Source organism: Pinus tabuliformis, chromosome 7 (genome assembly GCF_031772625.1).
Source record: "Pinus tabuliformis cultivar Carrire ecotype Pingquan chromosome 7, CPIR1, whole genome shotgun sequence".
Taxonomy (NCBI): Eukaryota; Viridiplantae; Streptophyta; class Pinopsida; order Pinales; family Pinaceae; genus Pinus; species Pinus tabuliformis.
Window position 1 is genome coordinate 508,720,615 of NC_142293.1, and position 10,543 is coordinate 508,731,157.

Genomic DNA, 10,543 nt, shown 5'->3' on the forward strand with positions numbered 1-10,543 from the left:
TGGAAAAATTTCATAATCAGTGCATTTTTTTTATACAATCCCTTATTTCCCTAAGTCTCCTAGGAAATTTATATGTCAACTTCAAAGTACAAGGAATGTACTACCCTCATTCATTTCATTAAATTATGAACCATTGCTATAGATACCAACCCAATAATGAAGATGACTGTACTAGGTACTATGTCATTCACAATGAAATGGTTCTTAGGTAAGGGGGAAAAGGATTAAACTTAAATTCAAATTTCATGGCAATGATTTGGTTGAAAACTCCCATAATACTATCATATTTTAAATAATAGCCCATCTTAGTGCTCTTATGTTCACAATTAGCGGTGAAAACATATTTATTAATCCAACATTTATATTACATATATAATGTTCCTAGATTCATCTAGTTCATTTTTTTTGCAATAGTGGCACATCCATGCTGACACAGGCAATACAATTCCAAATTAGTTACAAATTAAATGAGGGGTCAAGATAGGAATGTTACAATAATTCATAAAGAGAAGCTCTTCCATGGGAAAAATCATCGATTTAAGGTAGCTCATAGTTGGAAAACATACTAATCTTAGTAAGGAAGTAGTTAGGCATATTTCAAGTCATGAAAGAGTGACTTGTGCAAGAATGGAACGACTATTGAATATGTGATAAACTAATGCAAACTAGTTTTGAAAGTGACAAGGAACATATGGAAAGGAGTCCATGAAGAAATTGTGTTCGTTGGGAGTCTAATGTAAGAGCATTCAGAGCATGGTTATGGGTAAGCCAGGAAAATATGATGGAGATTATGATTGATGATGAGATAGCGGTAATATTACAGCTATAAGTATGCAGACATGTGATGGAAATTTGTTGGTGAAGCATGTATGATAAGGAATTTCATAGAGAACTAATGGATATAAGGATAGTTGGCCCCTGCATTATAGTGGATGGTGATTCTTTTATATAGGCTTCAACAATGTTTATAGTTTGTAAGTGAAAATGAAGAAGGCCAAATAAGAAAGAAGGCCACAAATTAAGATAAAGACTAAAGAACATAGAAGAGAGAGGAAGGGGCCAATTTAATGAATATTTCTCATTTGTAACGGTTAATGAAATAATATGATGATGTAGACTAATTCTATATGTCTAGATAGAAATGAGAGATCTTAGGGATGAAGATATCTTGAGAGATCAATGGAAACATTTTGGGAGGGATTTTAGGAGAAATTATGGGCATATTTATGGAGGTGAGTATGCATACAATAAAAGATAGGTGGGAAAGATTGAGCTTTTAGATGGCAGTGATTGAATTTTTATGATTCCCCATTGGGGCGAAGTTTGGAGTAAATTTCTTATTGTCTCTTTCTTTCCTTCATATAGAACTATTTTATCTATATATAGGTATAATTGCTTTACATCCTCTGCCCCGCCCATTTTCTTTTTCCACCCTCCACTGTCCCATCTATCACTCACTCACTCTCTGTTATCTCTACCCCCTCCTTCCTTTCCTATCCTCTATCTTCCCCTTCCTCCTATCTTTCCACTCACAACAACCCCTCCTATATATATATATATATATATATATATATATATATATATATATATATATATATATATATATATATATATATATATATATATATATATATATGTGCACACACACACACACATCTTTCCCCTCACGCCCCTCTCTCTATCATACTCTATCTCCCTCCCTCTCTCCCTTAATACCACTCACTCTCTCTTTCTCGACCCCTCTCACTTTTGCACTCCTCCACCACCTTCTCTCTCTTTCTCTCTTTGTCTAACTTTCACTATATCTCTCTTCCTACCTTCTCTCTCTCTCTCTCTCTCTCTCTCTCTCTCTCTCTCTCTCTGCCATCCCCCTACACCTCATTCATCCCTAACTCCTATCTATAGAAACATGTATGTATTATTGGATCTAAACATGCATATGCTTTCCTAGAGCTAGAAATTTGTGCACATTCTTAGAGTAAGGAATATGCACATGTTCTTAGCTTTAAGCATGCACACATATTTTTTGAATTCAAAAAATTCCTAGGTGGGAAGCGTATGTGTGTGATGATTTGGTTGCTTTGGATATAGGTTAAAGGTCAAATATTTTTTTTGGAAAAATAGCTATCCATAAGAACAATATGTCTTTACAATTCCAAAAAATTTTGTAGTGGAATTTCATCATTTAGGTACCCAAAATTAACATTAACAAAAACATATGCATTATAGTTTGCATGACAAATAGCATACACTTTTAGAAAATATCAAAATTCACATAGTTTTACACAATTTCTATAAACCATATTCAAATACATTGTGTAAGTACTTCTAATCATCCTTCCATATGAATTGTTCTCTTTTTAATTTTACATTACCAAAACAACATATTATGATAAAGTATCATTAACTCACACCCATTCTATTCTTTATATACATATATAATCATCTTAATTAAAAAAAAATTACAATAAGAACACCTCCTACATAGTTAATCTTTTATATACTTACTAGTAAATCAAATAATCCCATTAAACAACATATTAATATAGGATAAAATTACAAGGATAAATGCCCCTAAAAACCCCTAATTTAAGTTTAGGGCTTGGGCGTAGCCCAAATAACCTTGTTCAGTTACCGATTTACGAAGGTAGGCATCTACATTGTGGCGAATTCAGCCCTGAGTGCTACGAGCTCCTTTTACTAGTTTAATTTTTTTGATTTTATATTGGTAGAAAATGGAAATTATTTAGATTTATTTTTTTGATTTTATATGGGTAGAAAATGGAAATTATTTAGATTTGTTAATTGATTATTATTCTTTACATTTTGATTGGATATTAAAACGAGATAAATATTAAGTACTATACTATAAGTTAATGACAAGTTAGAATACTATGCAATAAGTTAATGAGTACTATGCTATAATTTAATGACAAGTTAGAATACTATGCAATAAGTTAATAATGAGTTGCAATTGGTTTAAATCATACTATCTATTGAATATCATTACATTCCATCCAACTAGCAAATATTGAATATCATTACATTCTCATCCCACTAACAAAACGTAAAATTATAAATTTTCTATATATTAATATCATTACATTCTCATCCCACTAACAAAACGTAAAATTATAAATTTTCTATATAATAATATTTTCATCGTAAACAAAACTTTATATATGATAAAATTATAAAAACATGTAACATTATTAACTTTCTAAATTTTACTTAATATATTCGTCAGAGTTATATATGATAAAATTATAAAAGCATCCATCTAAATTTAAGATGAGTTAAGGTGGGATTTAATTGGAGAATTTGTGTTGTGGCTAAACTAATCATTGCCAATCGACATATTCACTTCTTGACTTTATATGACGGTTCCCACTTCGACATAGAAAATCGAGTCGAGGAAACAATGGAGAATTGGCTCCTGGATCCATACACCACAGAGAAACTAAAATATTGTCGGCATGGTTTTTCCATTTTAGGTTTGCGCCGTTTAATTTGTGCTTTTCGTTTTGTTTATTTATTTTTAGGAGGGATTCCCGTATTTAAAGGGCTACCGGGCTTGTATTTCTTTGCTTTGCATTATTTCTTCTCCAACGGGTTCCACTACAGGTCAAACTGTTATCAGTTAGCGCAAAGATTTTAAACGTCCCCTCTATCCTTTAGCTATACAGCCATACCATCCTTCGACGCAAAGTTCAGGTTAGGGTTTCGTCCTGGTTTAATTTTTAGCATGGAGAATTCCAGGAAAAGAATTAGAGATTTGAGATGCAACAGCGGCGTTGACGAATCATTGGGGTATGAATTTCGGCGCCCTAATATCGGCGATGAGCATCGAACGCCTGAAATGGCGACGCTTCAGGACCTGTTTTGCGACGTTATAGATGAATCATTGAAATTCAAGAATAGACCAACTAAGCGCGTGAAAAGTATGAACACTGAGCTAGCCATAAAATTGAAGGGTCAAAATCCTACAGTAGGGGTTGCAAGAACGATCTATACTAACGCACCCAACAAGGAGCAGGTGACGGAGGCAAACCAGAAGGAACAACAGTACGATGATTTTAGGGTTTCGAAGCCGTCATCTCAGCAGAATATGGTGGCGTTTGAATGTTCAGAGGGCCCGCGTCTTCAACAGTTTGACGTGGGTGATGTCGTTTGGGTGAAGTCTAAGAGGAGAAAGGACATACCTGTTTGGCCCGCTAAAGTTATCGACCCGGTGAACGATGCCCCAGAATCTGTGCAGAGCGTTTGTGTTCCTGGAAGACTTTGTGTTAAGTTTTTCCACATTAAAAATAACTCGGACTGCGCATATAAATGGGCTAATGAAAAAAGGGTATTCTCTTTTTGGGATTACTTCAGCACATTAGAATACAAGAGTCGGAAATTCCTGAAAAGTTCTCCTAAGCACCTTAAGGATGAATTTTTTGAGGCAATGGAGGTAGCCAAAGTAGCAGAATATTTTTCTGGATACAGGATTATGCAAGATCAAGAAGAAGAAACAACGTGCAGTAGCTGTAACAAGAAGTTTCCAGCTTCAGAATTATTACCATCCGTTCAGTTGAAGCAGCTACGTAATTCATATTCATCTGAAATGGGCTTGCTGATCTGTCGACATTGCTACAAGTTGTACAAGTTCAATCAGTACTGTGGCATTTGCATGAAGGTATATAGTCCCACGACCAAAAGAGGTTGGCTTCGTTGTAAAAAATGCAAGATTTGGGTTCATTATGATTGTGATAAGGTAAGCAGTGAGGACCCACAAGGCCTTACTGAGTATTCCTGTCCTCAATGCACGCCGAAGCAACCGGCCTTTGCAACCTCTCTAATTAAGGAGAAAAACAATAATCCTTTCACTGTTCCAGAACGAATTACAGTTGTTTGTAATGACAAGGAGGCGAGTTATGTGACTAATAGCCATTTGATCCTCTGTGAATGCAACGAATGTGAAAAGGGTAAGTCCATGAGCCTGTCGCAATGGGAAAAGCACGTAGGCTCTAAGGGGAAGAAATGGAAGCAAAGTATTAGAGTCAGCGATTCCAAACAGTATCTCATTGATTGGCTTAACCAGGCATATGGAGCTGGGGTTCGTGGCCTTGGATTCTTCAACTCTGAAGGACAGACACCGGTCAACATTAGGGAGAAAGAATTAATAGGGTGGCTGCTAGAACCATTCGAGCCAATCAAAGAAAGCTGGATAGCAGAAAGGTGTGCAGTATGCCATGGAGCTGAAGATTGGCATCATAATAAAATCTTAATGTGCAATGGATGCAATATTGGGGTTCATGAAAATTGTTATGGTGCAATTGAATCGCTAGACGACTGGCTTTGCACAGCTTGCGAGAGTGCAAAGACAGAGACTACTCCTCAACGTTGCTGCCTCTGCCCTGTAATGGGCGGTGCCCTGAAACCTACCACAACTTGTGGCTTTTGGGTGCATGTTATATGTGCTTGTTTTAGTAATGAAGTAACGTTTTTGAATGATAAAACTATGGAACCCGTACATGGCATATTGAAAATAAAACCAGACTCTTTTGGGAGGTCATGCGTAGTCTGTAACAAAATGCAGGGGTCTTGCGTCAAGTGTGAGGAATGTGAAACTTTTTACCATCCCACGTGTGCATTAATTGAAGGGTATCACATGGAGCGGTCGTACTGGAAGAAGAAAGGAAAGGATGTATGCACCTACATTTCCTATTGCGCCTCTCATAGGGTTCCGGATCCAAACGTGGGTGTAAGAATCCCTGATCTAGATTCTATACATATGGGAATCCGAAAGGAAGCTGCTGCGGTAACAGATTCAGAAGATTCATCAGATGAGAGTTCATCTTCAAACAATGATAATAATCTAAAGGTAGTTGGACTCTGCAAAATAGAAGAACCATATGCATCTAGAACCTCTGTGCATAATCGTCTGAAAGCAAAATCGGGCATAAGTTCCATAATTCACCGATCTGTGGGATACTCCCACCATTCCAGAGAAGCTATAAACAAGAGATTAAAAACAGAACGAGAAGCAGATCCACCACAGTTCTCTTCATACAGAGACCGTCTTTCTTACTGCCAGAAAAATGAAAAAAACCGATTTCGCTTTGGGAAATCTGGAGTTCATGGATATGGTCTTTTTACTATCGAACCCATTCGAAGAGGGGAGATGGTGATAGAATATCGGGGCGAAATAATAAGAAACAGTGTTGCCAATTTAAGAGAAAAGAGATATCAATCAGAGGGTAAACAATCAACGTACATGTTTGCAATCGACAAAGAAACAGTGATTGATGCCACTAAAAAGGGAAATGCAGCGCGTATGATCAACCATTCGTGTGCACCCAATTGTTTTTCGAGGATATTGCCAGTCGGTGTTGAGAGCCGAATTGCATTGTTTGCGAAGAAAGACATTGAGGCTGACGAAGAGATAACGTTCGATTACATATTAAATAAGGAGGGGGGAATTAGAGAACGATGCTTTTGCGGAGAAGCAACATGTCGTAAAGTTATGTAGGAATTTTCATGATATCCTTTCATAACGATTCCCTATCTTTATTTGTATTCAAAGGTTATTATTTATGAATGAATCAAGAGTTCTTATTGCTGATTAATGTGTTTACAGACAGCATTCAAATACAACTCTATATGATTTTAATTTCTATGGATTATATAACTTCTGTAAGTGTTTTTTCCATTTTTCCTGTTACTCAGAGTCGGGCCACTGCAATTAATTATAAGCTGCTAACAGATAGATGGGATCCACCCAGCTCATCCAATTCATGTTTGGATTGCAATCGATTACGGTACTTTTCAGGCTATCGAAGGCTATCTTTGCATAGATCGATTGATTACAGTACTATCCAGGGTTGTGCATTTAGTAGGTAAATCAAATTATTTTGTTCCACTTTTTTATATTCAAATTTTATATATTAGTATTTTGTTGTTATATTTTTAACTTATTTATATTGGTTTTAAGGGTTAGGGAAAAAGGTTTTTTTAGTAATCTAATTTTAATATTTAATATTTAATATTTTTATTCATTTCTATTTATTAGGAAGAATATTTATAATATAAATAAATTATAATGATAAAGTAAAAATAATATTGAAATTTAAGTTTATTTTTACATATTTGAAATATTTTAATTTTTTTTAATTATTTGGAAACTAAATATGTCTTTATATTTTATACATTAATATTTAATTTTAGTTGAAATATCTATATTTATTTAATTCTTTATAAATTAAAATCATTGTTTTAATTCAAATAGTTTTTAAATAAATTAAAACTAATTTAATTAAATTAAAACTAATTTAATTAAATAACAATGGTGGTAAGTAAAAGTGTATTAAATTTAAAAAGTATATTCTCCTAAGTACACATTTAAATATTAGATATTAGAAGGGATCATAATCAAATTTATAAAGAGCATACACTGTATCTATTTTCAAAATGTTCATTGTTTATTTGGGTAAAAACTCATGTACAAAAATTATGTTCTTGGGAATTCAGGGAGGTGAGTGATAATATGGATATAAATATTCTAAGAATTCATCCATTCAAACATAACTTTAAAACTTTGTGTGAGTATGTGTATCTACGAAATAATCATATAGCCAAATTTTCATTATCATAAAACTAAACATTACAAATGTTTTCCAAAATTATTTAAATAGTAAATGGACAACAACAAATTAACATAAGAAGCACAACTGGAAACTAATCTGGGAAGGAGCATTTTCCACGAAGCACAAGTTGAGCTACACATCATCTTTAGGTCCATGTCCACGCCCTAGGGAAGCCATGATACCACAATAAGTGACTAGTAAATAGGCTAAGTGAAAAAAACCCTCATTCACACACAAGATAAAGTCAAAGATCTCCACTATGAAGAAGCCTCTTTTCTTGAAGTTAAGAAAAGAAACCCTTCATCGCTCCACATTCCATCTATAATTAACACACCTCTTTCTTGGCTTTCTCAACCAATCAAACAGAACTCAAGAGCTCTTTTGCAAGTGTCATATAGTTATAAATTTTTATAGAAATCCAAAAACACACTAACATCATTCTAATCTAAATTTAGAACTTTTTTTACACTCAAATTATAGTTTAATCATAAAAACTCTTCAAAAATTGGAAACCTTTACTAATGAATTTCATTGCACTAACCCATGTGTTCTACTCTCTATGGCTATCTCTACGCATGAATGAATGGAATTCTTATTTGAATTAATGTCTCACAATCTTTTTCAATTAATGTCCCATAATCTTTTTCCTTGATGGGTCTCTTGCCCATTCCAAAACTTCCAATAAATAATGCATTTAGTTTTATAGAGTCACATGTTTTGCTTACTCTCCCAGGAGATTAGTATGTCAACTTCAAAATTTCAAATGTACTCGGGGCTTAAATTTAAATTCAAATTTCATGGAAAGGATTTGGTAGATAAACCTCACAATAGCTTCATCGTTTTGGCACTCATGAAATCATATCTCACTTTAGTGCTTATTTGTTCCTAATCAACAATGTCAACATATTTACTTTGTCCCTAAAGGTGCAAAGGTACACACCGAAAGAATAGAAGATTTGGAAGATTATCTCGTCAGAAATAGAGCCCATTTTTGAATGCATGTGTATAAGCCCTAGTGAATTATTCCCCAAGCCACATAATGGCCACTCCCCAAGCTACACAATGGGTGTCAAGTAGTGACCACTAAAATCAAAATCATCTTGATTGCACATTGAAAGCACGATTGTTCTAGTTTACAATGAAAGCATGATTGTTCTAGTTTACAATTAGATGTCTGATTTTGGTAGATTTAGAGTTAACATGGATCTAGGTCGGTATAGCTTAATGAAATGGTATAACACATAATTAAGATATTCCATGAGCTTGGCTAATTTTTTTATTATCTTAAAATTTAATTTTAAATTTATGCCGAGTGATTCATTTTCCAAGCCACACAATGGTCATTGCCTAAGACACACAATGGTCACTCCCCAAGCCACACTATAGGCCTCAGGTAGTGACCACTAAAATCAAAATCATCTTGATTGCACATTGAAAGCATGATTTTTCTAGTTTACAAATAAATGTTTTCTCTTGGTAGATTCAGAGTTAACATGGATCTAGGTTAGTATATAGCTTAACGAAATGATATAATACATAATTAAACTATTCTATGAGCTTGGATAATTTTTTTATTGTATTAAAATTTAATTTAATTTTTATTTTTTCTTTCATAATTTAACTCTAGTAATTTATTCAAACTTTTCTTTTTTTCTTAGGTACAACTATCTTTTTTGGTTTCTCCACTATTTATAACCTTTTTTTTTTTTTCGACTTGCATTGACCAATTATTATTCCAGGTTATCCCCAATTAATTACCTTCAATTGAATATGTTGGTGAATAATTTATTTAATTTTAATGGAAAACCCTAATTTCTTAATCTAGATAAGTATTATTCAATATATTTCTTAATTTAGTTAATTTTATCTCATTTGATGTATTTTTGACTTTACAGCTTTGTTTTTTGTTAAGTCTATAGAAAACCTTATATTACTATAGAACAATATACTACATCATAACCTGCGAGTCTACCAAACTAGAAACAAGATGAGTCGCACTAGAATATAGCCTTCCACAAAAACTTAGCCATACATGCCATAAGGTTTTTTTGTCTATGTATCTCCGAGACATATTTGCAAAATTTTATTTTCTTATATTACTACTTAGCCATTTAACATTGAGGGCAGTCCGTATGTAAATCTATGTTTATGTTCTACACCTACAAACCTACCTATCATCATATTACTGTGAATCGACCTACATAGCCACTTGACAAAATAAAACAAAATTAGACACAAAATCATGATCATTTATCGAGGGATATTGATGGAGCTTCCACCACACATGACTGAGATGTAGGTGTAATCTTCTCTAGAGTTGTTGTTGATGTCGCTCCTGCTGTCTGTTTCGTTGGTTGCTTTTTGTAGCTCCAATTACTTGTATGACCCTATATTTCATTAGTCTGGCGGGTTCTCTCTGTCCCTGTCCCGGTGTGATATCTAGATTTTGGATATATTCCAGGTAAATTGAGAACATTTTGTTCATATCTCCAATTGTCATCTTGTATGCACTCTATGTCTGCCACCCTTTGGCCCGACCTCTTCTACAAGTCACAGTCGCTGCTTAATTCCCTTTAGTTGTAGCTAGTGTTCCATTTGATGCATGGTTCTCTCTTTCATCACCTCTTCCTTCATATTTCCCACTAAGGTTTTAACATTCCATGCCATCTCTAAATTTCTCTGATAGACCATCTACCTCATTTCGGATTTCCCCGTGTCTATGATCCATTCTACCTCTTCCTCAATTTTGTTTTCTTGGATGCTCCTTACTTCATTTTCCTAGATTTCGACAATTTCTTTTCCTTTCTCTAGGATAGTCTCATGGTAGTTTAGTGTTTCCTCCCTTGTCGCATCCTCCATTCTAGTCCTCTTACCAGCCATGGATCTCTAAGCATCCACTCTTAGTCTCCCCCGCA

General features: G+C 34.2%; 1 protein-coding gene across 1 annotated transcript; it reads left to right on the forward strand.

Moving 5' to 3' along the window:
* The first annotated feature begins 3,745 nt into the window (after positions 1-3,745).
* LOC149248280 (histone-lysine N-methyltransferase ATX3-like) lies at positions 3,746-6,514 on the forward strand. Its single transcript, XM_089448714.1, has one exon. It carries the CDS (start codon positions 3,746-3,748, stop codon positions 6,512-6,514), a length of 2,769 nt encoding a protein of 922 aa, XP_089304840.1.
* The last annotated feature ends 4,029 nt before the right edge of the window (positions 6,515-10,543 follow it).